At 49.5% G+C, this 18160-nt stretch overlaps 2 protein-coding genes across 6 annotated transcripts in view; one reads left to right on the top strand and one right to left on the bottom strand.

The window, feature by feature from the left end:
- TSPAN14 (tetraspanin 14) overlaps positions 1–15507 on the top strand; it is a 32015-nt gene extending 16508 nt beyond the window's left edge. For 3 of the 4 annotated variants that reach the window (XM_075610449.1, XM_075610448.1, XM_075610450.1), the window contains 6 exons: positions 4411–4557; positions 5398–5568; positions 7086–7211; positions 8022–8066; positions 9615–9734; positions 12799–15507. In XM_075610449.1, the coding sequence (XP_075466564.1) occupies positions 4411–4557; positions 5398–5568; positions 7086–7211; positions 8022–8066; positions 9615–9734; positions 12799–12870 (681 nt within the window). In that variant the 3' untranslated portion in view covers positions 12871–15507. The remainder of the gene's footprint in view (positions 1–4410; positions 4558–5397; positions 5569–7085; positions 7212–8021; positions 8067–9614; positions 9735–12798) is intronic. The other variant, XM_075610451.1, reaches the window with a different exon arrangement.
- Positions 15508–17029: 1522 nt separating this feature from the next.
- Positions 17030–18160, bottom strand: part of LOC142501097 (rap1 GTPase-GDP dissociation stimulator 1-like) — a 43251-nt gene continuing 42120 nt past the window's right edge. For both annotated transcript variants that reach the window (XM_075610453.1, XM_075610454.1), the window contains one exon: positions 17030–17532. In XM_075610453.1, coding sequence (XP_075466568.1) covers positions 17381–17532 — 152 coding nt within the window. In that variant the 3' untranslated portion in view covers positions 17030–17380. The remainder of the gene's footprint in view (positions 17533–18160) is intronic.

Here is an 18160-nt window from a genome sequence, read left to right on the forward strand (position 1 = left end):
GCTTTATATGTGCACAATAGAGAAACATTTCAAGCCTCCTGGCCTCTTTGTCGGACTCCTGTGTAATCCGGTACTGCCGCCAAACCCCCCACTGGTCCATGACCTGACCGGGATAACTGGTCTCCAGAGAGTTCCTGCTGCTCTGGTCTCCTTCCGCATTTCCTCATTTCCTTCCTGTCGCACCCTGACCTTCTGCTGCTCAAGGGACAGACAAACAGAATCCTTAGCTTGTCGTAGGCTGCACCTCTCCCCAAAGATAGTCACATTCCACTTGTCCATATCTATAAAGTGTGGGCAGGACATCACCGGGGATTATTTCTGCAGCGCACCCGCTCAAACATGTCCCTGGGGGTGAAACGTTCCATTGTATTGACCTTTTTTATTTATATATATATACTAGCTGAGAGCCCCGGCGTTGCCCGGGATGTTTGTGGTGTGGGTGTGGCATTTGGGTGGGGAGTGGTCCACGCGGCCCATGTGCGGTGGTAGTGCTGCTGTGGCTGTACTGATGGTGATTGTATTGGTGTGCTGATTTGGGAGGGTTTGGTGCTGATGTGGGGGTGCGGATGTGGGTGTGCCGATGGGGGAGGTGCAAAGGTGGCGATGTGTGGGTGCTGATGGTGTTGAAGGGGGCTGGGAATGGTGGGGAGCCGAGAATGCCAGTGTGCTGGGGGGGCATGGGATACCGGTGTGCTGATGTGGTGGTGCTGGGGGGTGGTGGGTGTGTGTGTGTGTATGTGTATACACGTGTGTGTGTGTGTATACACGTGTGTGTGGTGTATACACGTGTGTGTGTGTATACACGTGTGTGTGTGTGTGTGTGTGTGTATACACGTGTGTGTGTGTATACACGTGTGTGTGTGTATACACGTGTGTGTGTGTGTATACACGTGTGTGTGTATACACGTGTGTGTGTGTGTGTATACACGTGTGTGTGTGTGTATACACGTGTGTGTGTATACATTGTGTGTGTGTATACGTGTGTGTGTATACACATGTGTGTATACACGTGTATACATGTTTGTGTGTGTGTATACATGTTTTGTGTGTATACATTGTATGTGTGTGTGTGTATAAGTGTGTGTGTGTGTGTGTACACATGTTTGTGTGTGTAAACACATGTGTGTGTGTGTATACGTGTGTGTGTGTGTGTATACATGTGTGTGTGTATACATGTGTGTGTGTATACATGTGTGTGTGTGTATACATGTGTGTGTATACACATGTGTGTGTATACACATGTGTGTGTGTATACACATGTGTGTGTGTACACATGTGTGTGTGTGTACACATGTGTGTGTGTGTACACATGTGTGTGTGTGTACACATGTGTGTGTGTGTACACATGTGTGTGTGTGTACACGTGTGTGTGTGTGTACACATGTGTGTGTGTGTACACGTGTGTGTGTGTGTGTGTACACATGTGTGTGTGTGTACACATGTGTGTGTGTGTGTGTACACGTGTGTGTGTGTGTGTACACGTGTGTGTATACACGTGTGTGTGTGTATACACGTGTGTGTGTGTATACACGTGTGTGTGTGTATACACGTGTGTGTGTATACACATATGTGTGTGTGTATACACGTGTGTGTATACACGTGTGTGTGTGTGTGTGTATACATGTGTGTGTGTGTGTATACATGTGTGTGTATACATGTGTGTGTGTGTGTGTATACATGTGTGTGTATACATGTGTGTGTGTGTGTGTATACATTATGTGTATGTATACCTGTGTGTATACGTGTGTGAGTGTATACGTGTGTGTGTGTGTATGTCTCCACGTATGTGTTTGTATGTCTCCATGTGTGTGTGTGTATGTCTCCATGTGTGTGTGTACGTGTACATGTGTGTGAGTATACGTGTACATGTGTGTGTGTGTACGTGTCTACGTGTACATGTGTGTGTGTGTGTGTACGTGTACGTGTGTGTGTGTGTGTGCGTGTCTACGTGTACATGTGTGTGTGTCTACGTGTACGTGCGTGTGTGTCTACGTGCGTGTGTGTGTACGTGTGTATGTGTGTGTCTATGTGTGTGTCTACGTGTGTGTGTTTTTGTGTCTACGTGTGTGTGTTTGTGTATACGTGTGTGTGTGTATACGTGTGTGTGTGTGTGTCTACGTCTGTGTGTGTGTGTGTGTGTGTCTACGTGTGTGTGTGTGTGTCTGTGTCCCTGTGTGTCCTTTGGCCCGTGACTCCGCCTCAGGGAAGGGGGGGGGGGTGGGGGGGAGGTGGTGGGGGTGGGGGGGGAGGTGGTGGGAAGGGGAGGTGGGGGGGAGGTGGTGGGAAGGGGGGGGGGTGCGGGGGAGGTGGTGGGAAGGGGGGGGGGAGGTGGTGGGAAGGGGGGGTGGGGGGGAGGTGGTGGGAAGGGGGGGGAGGTGGTGGGGAGTTGGGAAGGGGGGTGGGGGAGGTGGGAAGGGGGGTGGAGGTGGTGAGAGGTTGTAAGGGGGGAGTGAAGGGAAGGTGAAGGTGGGGGTGGAGGGGAGGTGAAGGGGAGGTGAAGGGGGGGGTGGAGGGGAGGTGAAGGGGGGGTGGAGGGGAGGTGAAGGGGGGTGGAGGGGGAGGTGAAGGGGGGGTGGAGGGGAGGTGAGGGGGGGGTGGAGGGGAGGTGAAGGGGAGGTGAAGGGGGGGGGTGGAGGGGAGGTGAAGGGGGGGGTGGAGGGGAGGTGAAGGGGGGGGTGGAGGGGAGGTGAAGGGGGGGGTGGAGGGGAGGTGAAGGGGGGGGGGGTGGAGGGGAGGTGAAGGGGGGGGGTGGAGGGGAGGTGAAGGGGGGTGGAGGGGAGGTGAAGGGGGGTGGAGGGGAGGTGAAGGAGGGGTGGAGGGGAGGTGAGGGGGGGTGGAGGGGAGGTGAAGGGGAGGTGAAGGGGGGGGGTGGAGGGGAGGTGAAGGGGGAGGTGAAGGGGGGGGTGGAGGGGAGGTGAAGGGGGGGGTGGAGGGGAGGTGGAGGGGAGGTGAAGGGGGGGTGGAGGGAGGTGGAAGGAAGGGAAGTGGAGTGAGGGGAGGTGAGGGGTGGGTGAGGGGAGGTGAGGTGAAGGGGGGTGAGGGGAGGTGAAGGGGGTGAAGGGGGTGAGGGGAGGTGAAGGGGGGTGTGGGGAGGTGAAGGCCGCTCCCTCACCCGTCCGGCCGCTCACTCACCCGTTCGGCAGCTCCCTCACCCGTCCCGGCCGCTCCCACGTGGATCTGAGGCGGGAGGCAGCTTGTTGTGGCCGGTCCCCCGCTGTGTCCCGGGCGCTGGCTCGCTCCGCTGACTGTAGCGGTGCCGGGGGGGGGGGGGGGGGTGGAGGGGAGGTGATTTGAAGGGGGGTGAGGGGAGGTGAAGGCCGCTCACTCACCCGTCCGGCCGCTCCCACGTGGAACTGAGGCGGGAGGCAGCTTGTTGTGGCCGCTCCCCCGCTGTCCCGGGCACTCGCTCCTCCGCTGACTGTAGCGGCGCCGGGGGGGGGGGGGGAGGCTGATTTCGGGGAGGAAGAGGCGGAGGCTCCGGCGGGTATGTGAGGCCCCCCCCCCCCCGGGTTATACATGCTGCTAATGTACACCCCCCCCCCTACTGTGTGTGTCCGTGTGTCCGTGTGTCCGTGTGTGTGTGTATATCCCTGTGTGTGTGTTTTTGTCCCTGTGTGTCCTTTGGGCCGTCACTCCCGCCTCAGGCCAATGAGAGGTGTGCGGGGGCGGCCCAAGGGACCAATGAGATTTCCCCTAGGGACACCGGACATCCAGCAGGCAGGCATGCATGCAGTGCTTTCACTAATATTAGTATAAGATATATATATATGTTATCTGTAATAATATCTCCTATTTGATCTCTTCCTTTTTTCTAACAAAAACGATCCTAATTTAGAAGGCGTACATTTCTTTTCCAAGCTGCCGTTGCTCTTCTCACAGTGTTGGCCAAATGTTCGTTACTCTTGAGGTTGTGGTTTCCTTTTGCTGTAATATAATCTTCCTTTTATTGACCAACATCTTGCTTTCAAAAATCGGGAGTCTTTGTTGATCCAACGTAATACCGATAAATTATTGCACTGATCCGTTACTTAACTATGTGTGGTTTCTCAATCAATTGTGTGTGTGTGTTCCCAGTTGCGATGGGGACCCCTGGTTGTGTTTTTGTAATAGAGTATTGTTGTTGCAGTATCGGGGTGTGCTGCCTCTTCCATCTTTTTGTGTCCTGTTATCACTGAACCGAGCACAACATCATATTCTGGTCACAATGTTTCGGGAGCGCCTTTCACTTCCATTTTGTGTGTGTATACAAAGCATATCTATATCTATATCTATCTACACTTGATGTTTCTAATCGGTGGTTGATCCTAGTTCTAGAGAGATACTTGTATACTGTGTATAATGTTGGTAGGAGCCAGTGTCACATGTATGTTTGTACATATACTAAGGGCTGTGTCTGTGCTTATTTCTCAGGGGATATTGTCGGACATAACTAAAGTGACCCGTCTCCATGGCTTTGACCCGGTGTGGCTGGTGCTGCTGGTTGGTGTCATTATGTTTACGCTGGGTTTCGCTGGCTGCGTGGGAGCCCTCCGAGAGAATATCTGTCTTCTGAAGTTTGTAAGTCGCTCACCTGCAAAAACTATTTCCAACTTTATGCCTCTCTATGAATTGCCTCGCTCGCGCTCTCTCTCGCGCTCTCTCTCGCGCTCTCTCTCGCGCTCTCTCTCGCGCTCTCTCTCGCGCTCTCTCTCGCGCTCTCTCTCGCGCTCTCTCTCGCGCTCTCTCGCGCTCTCTCGCTCTCTCTCTCTCGCTCTCTCTCTCGCTCTCTCTCTCGCTCTCTCTCTCGCTCTCTCTCGCTCTCTCTCGCGCTTTCTCTCGCGCTTTCTCTCGCGCTCTCTCTCGCGCCTCTCTCTCGCGCTCTCTCTCGCGCTCTCTCTCGCTCTCTCTCTCGCTCTCTCTCTCGCTCTCTCTCTCGCTCTCTCTCTCGCTCTCTCTCTCGCTCTCTCTCGCTCTCTCTCTCGCTCTCTCTCTCTCTCTCTCTCGCTCTCTCTCTCTCGCTCTCTCTCTCTCGCTCTCTCTCTCTCTCGCTCTCTCTCTCTCGCTCTCTCTCTCGCGCTCTCTCTCTCTCGCTCTCTCTCTCTCGCGCTCTCTCTCGCGCTCTCTCTCTCTCGCGCTCTCTCTCTCTCGCGCTCTCTCTCTCTCGCGCTCTCTCTCTCGCGCTCTCTCTCTCGCGCTCTCTCTCTCTCTCTCGCGCTCTCTCTCTCTCTCTCGCGCTCGCTCTCTCTCTCTCTCGCGCTCGCTCTCTCTCTCTCTCGCGCTCGCTCTCTCTCTCTCTCGCGCTCTCTCTCTCTCTCTCTCGCGCGCTCTCTCTCTCTCTCGCGCTCGCTCTCTCTCTCGCTCTCGCGCTCTGTATAAGTCCTGCACAGTGTAACCTCTGGCCCACGTATCCCTGCACAGTTCTGCGGTGCCATCGTCTTGATCTTTTTCATGGAGTTGGCTGTGGCCGTCTTGGCTTTCCTGTTCCAGGACTGGGTGAGGGACAGAGCCAAGGATTTTTTCGAGAACAACATCAAGGCGTATCGGGACGATATCGACCTGCAGAACCTCATTGATTCCTTGCAGAAAGCGGTACGGACGCCGAATGGGCCATTAGTATTCAGCCTCATAAACTCCTCTGCCCTACACCTTAGCTTTGATTTCTCACTATAAACACAGGCACTCGTATATGTGTGTGTCTCTTCCGCATGGTGCGCGTGTGTCTTCCGCACTGTGTATGCGTGCATGTCTTCACCACTGTGTGTGTGCACGCGCGTGTGTGTCTCGTCCCACCCTCTCTCTCACCCACTGTGTGTGTCTCTCTAACCCCGGCTTCAGCAGTGACAGCCAAAGCGTCCCTCGGGCGATGCTTCACTAAAACAGCCACTTTTATATAGATAAATTCCACCCTCCAGTATATATGCTACATGCAGGATATATACGTGCTACATGCAGGATATATACGTGCTACATGCAGCATATATACGTGCTACATGCAGGATATATACGTGCTACATGCAGGATATATACGTGCTACATGCAGGATATATACGTGCTACATGCAGGATATATACGTGCTACATGCAGGATATATACGTGCTACATGCAGGATATATACGTGCTACATGCAGGATATATACGTGCTACATGCAGGATATATACGTGCTACATGCAGGATATATACGTGCTACATGCAGGATATATACGTGCTACATGCAGGATATATACGTGCTACATGCAGGATATATACGTGCTACATGCAGGATATATACGTGCTACATGCAGGATATATACGTGCTACATGCAGGATATATACGTGCTACATGCAGGATATATACGTGCTACATGCAGGATATATACGTGCGACATGCAGGATATATACGTGCGACATGCAGGATATATACGTGCGACATGCAGGATATATACGTGCGACATGCTGGATATATACGTGCGACATGCAGGATATATACGTGCGACATGCAGGATATATACGTGCTACATGCAGGATATATACGTGCTACATGCAGGGCCACGCTTATAGTCCCGGCGACGTCGCGTCAAAACAAATGCATTGAATCCTTCGCGTGCGCTTATAGTGGGGACGAAGCTTGGTCGCGATCGCTGGAAGTAAAATCAAATTGATTTTTCAGTGACCGCAGCGTTGCAGTCGCTGGGACTATAAATGCGGCCTAATACGCACACTACATCCATGCATCGTGTGTCCTGGTGACGCAGCGGTGCCTGAAAAAATAACATTTCACTGACTTCCAGCGATCGCGCCGTTGCGTCGTTCCTACTATAAGCAGACGCGACGGAGTCAATACATTTGTTTAGACACGACGTCGCGTCGCCGGGAATATAAGCGCGGCCTTACCATAACCAGCAGCACGCCGAGAAGAGGAGCTGCTGGGTTCTGCTGCGCCACCTGCTGGGCGAAATGTGCACGCGCAGCTTTTCTCTTCTGCACCGGACCCTTTCTAATAAAAGTGACCGTCCCGGGGGTCAGTTCCCCCCCTGGTCAGTCCGCCCCTGGTCAGTCCGCCCCTGACTTATAAATGCACATGAATTATTATTATTATTCGATTTTAAACGCCATGTTTCCATCACAGAATCAGTGCTGTGGGGCTCAGGGACCAGACGATTGGGACCTGAACGAATACTTCAACTGCTCCAGTGTGAATCTGAGCCGGGAGAAGTGCGGCGTCCCCTTCTCCTGCTGTATCGCGGATCCGGCTGTGAGTCCCGCTCAGCGTGCCGCCCCGCCACGGGCAAACACAGCAGCAGTACCCGGTCAGGGAAGGGCTTTAGACCCCCCGGCCCCCCCCCGACGTCACAAAGTATCATAAACAACTGGGAAAATATCACTTGGGGGGATATTAAATAAACCGGGATATTTATTTTTATTTGGAAATTTTACTTGTTTATAATGTGGAAAAACAATTATTTATCAGTTTGTTGACCCTTTTGCTGGTGCAGGAACCTGCAACGCATTGCAAAGCAACAAAGGGTTAAGGTGCTTCCCCTGAATTAGGAATAGAAGCCCCTCTTGGGTGTGATTGTATTTTTCCTCCCCCCTCCCCTTGGTGAATAAACCGTTTTGATATCATAATACTGATCTTGTATATAGTTACATTGGTGCATAGTTACATAAGTGCATAGTTATATAGTTATATAGTTACATTGGTGCATAGTTATATAGTTACATTGGTGCATAGTTACATAATTGCATATTAGATGAGGTTGAAAAAATACGGGTGTCCATCAAGTTCAACCTATGCTACATTTAGACGACAGATACTTTATCCTATATATGTATTTACATTATATTGATCCAGAGGAAGGCGCACACACAGCCCCATGCTGCCTTGGAATTGCCTGGATGTGTGTATCTTGTTCCCGCGCGGGCCTCGGTACAGTAGGGTGTCAGTAGTGGGGTGTTGCTGAATTACATTTTTTTACATTGGCGTCCGTGTGGAAAGCGCAGAGACGCTGCTCCTCTATCCCACCGTTTCCTGCTTTAATACGTCTCCTATTTCTTCTCGCAGCAAAGCGTTGTGAACACGCAGTGTGGCTACGACGTCCGGAAGAATGTAAGCGCTCTCATCGCTGTTACCAATTGTATTTCAAAGAAAATAGTTTTACACTTTTGTCCCCCTTTTTTTTTTTCCCATTTAATAGTAAACAAAAAAATGTTGTTAAACTGTTTTTTAGTCCAGACATATGAAGTGAATGCTGCACACTTAGAAACAATATTTCAATGATACAGTTACCGGTGCTCCCGGGCTTGAACGAAAGCCCGTTTCCAGTCCTAGGTCAGTAGCAGAAGGAACACGGGCGCAACGGATTGGAAAATCTAAACTCATTTATTTGAGCCAACACAACGTTTCGACCTCAGAGGTCTTTATCAAGTGATATAGGGGCGTGACATAGGGGAGTTACATAGTGCCCCTATGTCACTTGATAAAGACCTCTGAGGTCGAAACGTTGTGTTGGCTCAAATAAATGAGTTTAGATTTTCCAATCCGTTGTTCCTTCTGAAACTATTTTTTAGGACATGAAAGGTTGGGAGATACCTTCCGCCTTAAACCGGACTTACTGTTTTGTATACTGAACCTCCCCCCAAATGTAACAAGGATCCTGTCTCAACCTAGCAAGGCTAATGTAACCCCTATAGCTGTCTCTGTAACGCAGGGGTGGCAAACTCCTGTCCTCAAGGGCCGCCACACGCAGGTTTCCAGGATATCCCAGCTTCAGCACAGATGGCTCAATCTGTGGCTCAGCCAATGACTGAGCCACCTGTGCTGAAGCAGGGATATCCCTAAAACCTGACCTGTTGGTGGCGTTTGGCCACTCCAGGTGTAATACCTTAGAGGCTTAAGACATGGGGTGCTCAACTCCAGTCCTCAAGGGCCCCCTACAGGCCAGGTTTTAGGGATATCCCTGCTACAGCACAGGGAGGTGCAGTCAAAATGACTGAGCCACCTACGCTGAAGCAGGAACATGCGTATTACCTGGGCTGTTGGTGGTGTCTCTTGAGGACTGGAGTTGATATCCCTAGTTTAGACCAGGGGAACGCAATCTTTTTCTCATGCCCCCCGGCTGGCTGTCCCCCTCTCTGCACGCCCTCCCCCCCCCCCCCTTACCTTGGTTCAGACGTTCTGGGTGGCATGATGTTACATTGTCATGGCAACATGACTTCACATGACCCCCTCCACGTTGCCATGGCGACGTGTTTCCAGAAGCCGTCTGAACTAAGGTAAGTGCAGTTTACAGAGGCCTTTGCCTTCGGTAAATGCGCGGGCCTCTGTAAACCCCGTGCCCCCCTCAGATAATCTCGTGCCCCCCACCCCAGTTAGCGCGCCCCGGTTTAGACAATGAAGCGGCCGCAGAACATTTCCCGCCGGGGAGCAGGATCGTGTCTCTGGGTCTCTCTGTGTTCTGCACTTGTTTTGATTTCATTATATTTGGCTTTTTAACAAATAAATTCGGGGCTCCACGATGAGGAGAGAAACAGACAGAGGGGTCCTGATGATGTTATTAGGATCAGGTCAGGGGCAGAACAGCTTGTATGAATATATTCATATTAATATACATCACGTTCGTAGATTTTCTACTGCAATATATTTGTTTTCTTTCAGTCGCTTGCTGAGAGGGGCAAAGTAACATATTTGAAAGGCTGCATTTCGGCGCTGGAGGCCTGGTTACCCAGGAACATATACATTGTGGCCGGAGCGTTCCTGCTAATCTCCATTTTACAGGTACAGCGGTGTTCGTAGCCCCTGCCTTTGCCCATTCCACACTCCTGCCTCTGCCACACTCCTGCCTCTGCCACACTCCTGCCTCTGCCACACTCCTGCCTCTGCCACACTCCTGCCCCTGCCTCTGCCACACTCCTGCCTCTGCCACACTCCTGCCTCTGCCACACTCCTGCCTCTGCCACACTCCTGCCTCTGCCACAATCCTGCCTCTGCCACACTCCTGCCCCTGCCACACTCCTGCCTCTGCCACACTCCTGCCTTTGCCCATGTCACATCCTGCCTCTGCCACACTCCTGCCCCTACCACACTCCTGCCGCTGCCCCTGCCACACTCCTGCCGCTGCCCCTGCCACACTCCTTCCGCTGCCCCTGCCACACTCCTGCCGCTGCGCCTGCCACACTCCTGCCGCTGCCCCACCTGCCCCTGCCCCACTCCTGCCCCTGCCGCACTCCTGCCCCTGCCGCACCCCTGCCGCACCCCTGCTGCACTCCTGCCGCACTCCTGCCGCACTCCTGCCCCTGCCGCACTCCTGCCCCTGCCTCACTCCTGCCGCACTCCTGCCTCGCTCCTGCCGCACTCCTGCCGCACTCCTGCCTCTTGGCCGATGGCAGTGTCATGTGACTTGATGACATCATTTCCACGTAATCTCCCACTGCCTGTCACTCCCTTCCCAGCCGTGATTATGACGTTTGTTCTCTTCCTACCTTCAGTTAAAAGCATTTTTCCTCTTTTTAGTACATTTGTCATTTAAACTGTAGATTTTTATTCGGAGAACAGTAATTGTATGTGTGTAGTAAATATATAAAGGGGAAGGGCAGTGGGAACAGCGCTAATGCTAAAAATAACAAATAGTAACACATAGGTGACTAACATAAAATATACACACTTTAAATGTTAAAGTGGGGGCTGCCAGGAAAAAAGGTTCACACAAACCAATACAGACAATAAAAACAAATAAACCAGCGCCTCCAAAAAGAAATATAAATATAGCCTGACCAAATATAAAGTCCAATATGGCTGGGATGAGATCCAAGGCAGATTCTTCAATGAAGTCTCATGGAAAGACAAACCGACAAATAAAACTACGACAAAAAAGAAAAAAAGAGAAAAAAGATCATAGTGCAACTAAAGACAACTTAAGCAAAAAATCACTGATACGGTTTACAAGAAAATAATTACAAATTTAATGCAAAGGAATTAAAATATATATAAAAACAACAAACACTTGAATGTTGGGCTAGAGACACAATAAAGCGATGACATCCGGTAGGGATAAAATTGAAACCCTACTTACAGCAAAGCTGATGATAATAAGCCTGTAGCAGTGTCCTGTTCCTAAAACCGAAGCCTGGTAAGTAGATGTTATAACTCAGCCTTCAGAGATCCACGATGCCGGAAACTGCCGCTGCTAACACACACACGGATGTGCTGATGTGTGGGGGGTGACACAGGTGAAGACCTGGACCCAGTGCTGCCGAGGGATTCGCCGAGGTGATACACGCAGACCAAGAGGTCTCGCGATAGCTCGGTGACGTCACCACTTGGCGCAGAAGCAGGGGAAATGCTGGACAGAGACCGGGGAGCTCAGAGAGCTCAGGCTGGGTATAGGGAGGACAGAAGTGCTACCGGGGGAGAATGTCAAAGTCTCTGCCAATAAAAAATACCCTACGCGTTTTGTGACGTCAGTCACTTCGTCAGGGGCATGATGTGGATCTCTAGAGGCTTAGTTATAACTATAACTAACTATATCTACTTACCAGGCTTCGGTTTTAGGAACAGGACACTGTGCTATGGGCTTATTATCATCAGCTTTGCTGTAAATAGGGTTTCAATTTTATCCCTACCGGATGTCATCGCTTTATTGTGTCTCTAGCCCAACATTCAAGTGTTTGTTGTTTTTATATATATTTTAATTCATTTGCATTAAATTTGTAATTATTTTCTTGTCAACCGTATCAGTGATTTTTTGTTTAAGTTGTCTTTAGTTGCACTATGATCTTTTGCTCTTTTTTTCTTTTTTCTTTTTGTCTTATTTGTCGGTTTGTCTTTCCATGAGACTTGATTGAAGAATCTGCCTTGGATCTCATCCCAGCCGTATTGGACTTTATATTTGGTCAGGCTATATTTATATTTCTTTTTGGAGGCGCCGGTTTATTTGTTTTTATTGTGTGTAGTAAATATGTTACTAGAAATCAGGGAACGTGCTACTTCACCCACAAACGTCTCCCGGCGCTTACAGAAGTTGAGTGAGAATATGATTTATTCTGGCGGTAAAATGAGAGCAGTTCTAATAATATGTTAACCCTTTCCCTGCCACAGAGGACAGTTAACACTTGCTAATATATGTTGATTTAGTAATGTCGGGGAACAATCACCCCCCCCCACCCCTCTTATTATATACACCGGGGCTACAGGAATACGTTTCTGTGTCCAACATTGCTTGCAATGTATCCAAGAATAAAATAATATTGCTTTTAATGGAGTTTATTCTTGGATCCATCTGGTGAACTTTTGACCATTTTTGCCTCGATACGTGGCACCCCTTGTCCGGACTCTTGGGTACATGGCAGAACCCCTTTCTCCATGCCAGCTCTGAGCTGTGGGGGGCACATACAGGAAGAAGTCTTCTCTCTGAACTTTCCATGTATACCAGTGACTCGGGCAGCCCTGGCGCACACGGAGTGTTGAGAAGACACTTCTATCTGAACATACAGTATAAAGTAGGACATTACAATACGCTGTGCTGTGCCCTGCCGAACCAGCAGCCTGTCTGAAGCTGCGGAGGTCAAACTTTTTGCCTTATTGTGGATCATTCTTTAATGAATAATTGTCCAGAGGAGCCCCATATGCATCTATAGATTATGTATGTGAAACACAACATTCAGAAACACGTGATCACTATAAGAGCCGCCTTTACCGGGGATACGGTGAAGACTGCAGGACAGTGAAAGGAGTTTGGGAAGGTGTTCTGAAACCCATTACAAATATAAAGGATCACATTGTTTTGAGGCAGAGATGAAACTGGGTAACACACTGATTTTTGTCTTTCCTTTTTCCCTTATAGATTTTTGGCATTTACCTTGCTCGGACTTTGATGTCCGACATTGATTCTGTAAAGGCCGGCTACCGATTTTAAGGACCGTTCCACTGACTTGGAGTCTTCAGAGATTCCTTCGCACTCCTCCCTCTGCAGAAATATTTCTACCCACTGGATAATTGGAGCCTCCGCTCCCCAATGTATTAGCCATCCCCATCGGACACCTGCAGTGCGTGAGTTGGAGCTTATAAGGGCGTTCAGGTTCGCCCTGAACATGAAGCTCACCAAAGTATATCTGGCGTCTCGGACTGTGTATCTGTTCCTCTTCACCTGTCATCCGAAAACCTGCAGCGGATTCCTCTCCCTGGTTTAACCTTTACCTTGCCAGAGGAGGCTGAAACACCCCCCTCTTGCAGTGAATGGGGGTTATAACTGTTCAGCTACGGCTCTATTTTCAATCTGTGGCCAATGACACTTTTATCCATGGGGCCAACTTCAGGGCTGAGCTCTGATTTTTAAACCCGGACTCTGACACGCTATTGCTGGACAATAACCCACTGCAGGGGTTGCGTCATCCCTGCCCTTTCAAAGGAAGGTGGGTGTTGCCATTCTGTAGTGAGATAAATTATTTACTTCCTTTAGGGCGGTAAGAGATTAAAGCACTGTGACGTACTCTGCTGGAGGGGGGGTCTTTGAACACCTATTTACTGCTGAACCACTTATAGGACATCCTTAGAATAACATCCTTAGAATAACATTTTTTTTAAGGAGTTCTTCCACAGGCTTCTGGAATGTTCTCATGGAATCTGTATCAATATGTACCCAGGTGTGAATATAACATATGGTGTAGTGATGTTACTGTGCTTCAGGAGACCACCATCCTTTTAAACAAGGTGTCAAAAGTTTATAGGGGTGTATGGCAACCTTATACCCTAATGTATTACATATAAGTGTGTGGGCCGTTGTATTGCTGGCCCCACATGTAACGTTAGGCAGGAAAGCAGCGGGACACGGAATAGCGATCTGTGCGTGTCCGATAGGACCCGCACACACTGCAGAACATACTGAATGGGAGACGGCGACTCGGCCGCCCTTTTAAATACAATGTTAAAGAGATGCATGCAATATTTACGGCCTTGGGAAAGGAGGCTGACTAGTCCCTCTAAAGTAGGCCTGATATTGTATAAAACCAGTAGTGGAAGATATCGTTCCGTGCACAGGAAATATTTAGCGCTGGCGTGGGGGGCTTACCGGCTCGGGAGTTAGGAGAAGGTTTCTCTGCTTTCACCTCCCAAGTGCAAAAGGGTCGTCTAGTTCAGGGGGGCTCAACTCCAGTCCCCCCCAACAGGTCGGGTTATAAGGATATCCCTGCTTCACTCTTCACATCACACTGATTGAGCCACCTGTGCTGAAGCAGGGATATCCCTAAAACCTGACTGGGAGGGGGGGGTCTTGAGGACTGGAGATGAGCACCACTGCTCTAGCTGAAGATCTGTTTTTTTATTTTTGGGGGCTGATGTTCACTGGAAAGACAGCCCCCGCCTGCTGAGAAGGGCACACCTAGATGTATAGAACGGTTTATTTTTTATTGTTTATGATTATACTGGAATACCGTTCGAGCTCATTAGAAGGAGGGGGGCTGTCGCACACTGCCCTGCCCGATGAAGGACCCTGAGAGGTTGGGAAGCTTGTAACATACAGTATCAACTACTTGTTGGTCAAATTAAAAGTATCATACTCCTTTGTTACTACAGTCATTTTATTTGTCATTGAAAGGGTTAATATGTTCGCTACTCCTCTCCTGTGCTGGGAAGCATTAGCAGCGAAACCCGTTCTACCAGTTAAACATTTTGGAGGGCTTCCACCCCCCCCCCCCCCATGCCCTCCTTGTATTATTTGAATTCTTTTTTTATATGCTGTATTTTTGGGGTGACGCTGCCTTTCACCATTAACATCCAGCACAAGGGCGACACCTTCTGGTAACCGTGAGCACTGCAGGTGTCTGGTCTTGGCATAAAAGAGCTTTTATTGTACAGTAAATGTATATATTTTTTTTGAAGCGGTTTGAAACTACACAGTTTGTACTAAAGTAGCCGCGGATGCTGTTTCTTGGTTACTTTGCTTCGTGCATCTGTAAATGTGTTTACAATTCTCCCCATAGACTGCGCGTGGTCCTAATGTTTCATAATCTCAAACACGGTGCTGAGAACTTCGACATTCACAGTGTCCTGTCACTTTCATTGTGCGTCATTGTGCGTTATTGTGCGTTCCAGCCGAGCTTGGTAACCAGCCAACATCTCACCGCTGAAAGACTTACTATAAAAGAGAGCCTGGTTTGTAATTAAAGCACCCGTTGGTGACATGCCCGTTCCCTCTCAGGCTATTTATCGGCGTGATATTTCCCCTTGGTGTGAAGAGGTTTTTATTGTGCTGAGACCTGGATGTAAAGTGAGATACATTCTCCCCAAATGTCATAGGGTCGTATTTACTATGTTCTAGTATTCTAGAAGACGCTGTAAAACACCTTTATGGGCCCATTCACTCGAATAGCACTGCTCAGTGAATATGGGCCAGCGTGTATTAGAGGTAGAGCTACAATGTGAGTATGGAGTATAAATCCTGCTAAACAGGACAGGATTTTTGTTGTTGTTGTAAATGCCATAAACAAAGAAATGTAATTAATTTTGAAATAAAGCTTTTTTTTCTATAAAAAAAAACAATGTGTCATGTAAATGCTGCTGTGTTATGCCCCCACACTTCCACGCTGCCAGTATGTGGGGGCACTATGTGTTTGTACGTTTTGGGAATTCTAGTTTAGGATGCCGACCAATGCATCTTACCAGGTGCATTCCCATTCGCAAACCGCAGAGAGCCACCCTGGAGTGCCACGGGCCCCATACTATACAGAAAGAGAGACAGGCCATATGAAGCCTTTAACCTGAGACAGTGGGGTGGGGGGTCCCACGTCTCTCTGCTTGAAGTAGTCCTTAAGGACATTATTAAGGGCAGGGGTGGCCAGCTCCAGTCCTCAAGGGCCACCAAACAGGCCACGTTTTCAGGATATTACTGCTTCAGCAAAGGTGGCTGAGTCTTCGACTGCACCACCTGTGCTGAAGCTGGGATATCCCGAAAACCTGACCTGTTGGGGGCGCTTGAGGAGTGGAGTTGGGCAGCGTCGGCCACTTCATCCAAACAAGATACCTACTGAATTTGCTGGCAGCCAGGGGGTTAAAAGCTCCCAACCAGTTTAAAAACCAAAGTGAGAAACGAAAACCCGCTGTTCTGTAACGTGGCATTTACTGTCGGCCAAAGACGGCGAGCGAAACATTCTGCTGTAATCTCATACCTGAGAGCAGTGTCTTCCATCGGCCCTCACACTGATTCCTCTCGCATTGTGGGAAATAAAGTGTACAAACAGCACATCATTTGCCAGCTGCTGGATTATAGTGCTGTGTCATTTGTGCATTATCCCTCCTGCTAGACATTAATCTCTTCTCTCTCTCTTCTTTCTCTCTCCTCTCTCTCTCTCTCTCTCTCTCTCTCTCTCTCTCTCTCTCTCTCTCTCTCTCTCTCTCTCTCTCTCTCTCTCTCTCTCTCTCTCTCTCTCTCTCTCTCTCTCTCTCTCTCTCTCTCTCTCTCTCTCTCTCTCTCTCTCTTTTCTTTCTCTCTCTCTTTCTCTCTCTCTTCCTTTCTCTTTCTCTCTCTCTCTCTCTCTTTCTCTCTTTTTCTCTCTCCATGTTTGTTCACGGCAGCGCTATACAACGCTAACATGTGGAGCGTACAGTGAGAATAATGATTAATATGGGAGTTTTTGAAGGAACCCACCCAATGTCCCAGGTGCTCTTTGGTGTGCAGGGACAGTGACGGACTGAAGTATTTGCTGCAGATTTCCATTGTTTTCTTAGTGTCAGTGTTGGGCAGACTGTTCTGTTAGGCTGCGGCCCCGCCGTTTGCGCTTCGCACGCGCCAGCCTGGCGGCTTATGTGTTCCAGTGAGTTTTACTCGGCTGAAAAATGGGGTCAGGTGGGATTGGTTGGCCAGCTGCAGAAACATGCTGCAGTTCCAATATCCGCCCCACAAATCTTTCCTGTGGCCATGGGCACTCTCTGTGGCAGGGGTGGCGTTGATTGAGCCACCTGTGCTGAAGCAGGGATATCCTGAAAACCTGACCTGTTGGTGGCCCTTGAGGACTGGAGTTGGCCACAGCTGCCCTATGGTATCCCCACCAAAAAAAAGAAACCGGCTACTTTTGATAATGGACAAATAAATAATTTACATTTTATTTAATTGCAATGGAAAACCAGCCTCCGTAAATACACGTTTGCCGGAATTACTGTGCGGGGTTAAACGTTTCCGTTTTGTGTGGGTGTCAGCATTTTATTTCCGTTTTGTCTGTGCCCAGACACCAGTACAAACTGCATTAGGCTCTTCGAGTATTAATGCTGCAGGACGACTTTCCTCTTCTAACCAGAGGTCACTATCTTTATCTCCCAAAGGTAATGTCACTTCCTATTGGATGAATCTAACCGATCCCTAAATGGACGCTCGGAGAGGGCATTCCTCCATCTCTAGGTTCTGATGGCAAGGGGTTCAGTGTGGTGGTCGAAACCTATGCAAAGAAGTGGCCGCTGTTCTGGCTGGAGTTGGTCAGTATCTGAAGGACGGCGTTGGCCTGTTTGGCTACGTTACTATTGCTGTGTCCATGCAGCTTCTCCAATGTCTCCTGCAGGTGGACCTCTTCCATTTCCCGTCTCAGCTCGTCTGGGGGAAGATGGAACACAATGTGAGAGCAGAAGTCGTGTCTACCATGGTGGTCTTCTCCTTCACAGGCATTATGGTTTACACCAGTGGTGCTCAACTCCAATCCTCATGGGCCACCAACAGGTCAGGTTTTAAGGATACCCCTGCTTCAGCACGGGTGGCTCAAACAGTGGCTGTCAGCCTGAGCCACCTGTGCTGAAGCATGGATATCCTTAATACCTGGCCTGTTGGTGGCCTTTGAGGACTGTAGCCACCTCTAACAGAGGATATATATCAACAACAGTTGTGCTCAACTCCAGTCCTCAAGACCTCCCCCCCCCCCCCCCCAAAAAAAACAGATCAGGTTTTAAGGATATCCCTGCTTCAGCACAGGTGGAGCCAACTGTGCTGAAGCTGGGATATCCTTAAAACCTGACCTTTTGGGGGGTGGGGTCTTGAGGACTGGAGTTGAGCACCTCTGGCTTACAACACCTTTCCTCTGCACTACCATGGTGCTCTCTGGTGCAGAATATATACTACCAGTGTTTGGCAGAGCCTAAATAAGTGGCCATACTGTGACCTGTGGGCAGATTTGGTGCAGGTGGTGATAGATGTAACAGTCGTGTAATAGATCTCTGAAGGAGTTGTG

This window comes from Ascaphus truei, chromosome 8 (assembly GCF_040206685.1).
Source record: "Ascaphus truei isolate aAscTru1 chromosome 8, aAscTru1.hap1, whole genome shotgun sequence".
Taxonomy (NCBI): domain Eukaryota; kingdom Metazoa; phylum Chordata; class Amphibia; order Anura; family Ascaphidae; genus Ascaphus; species Ascaphus truei.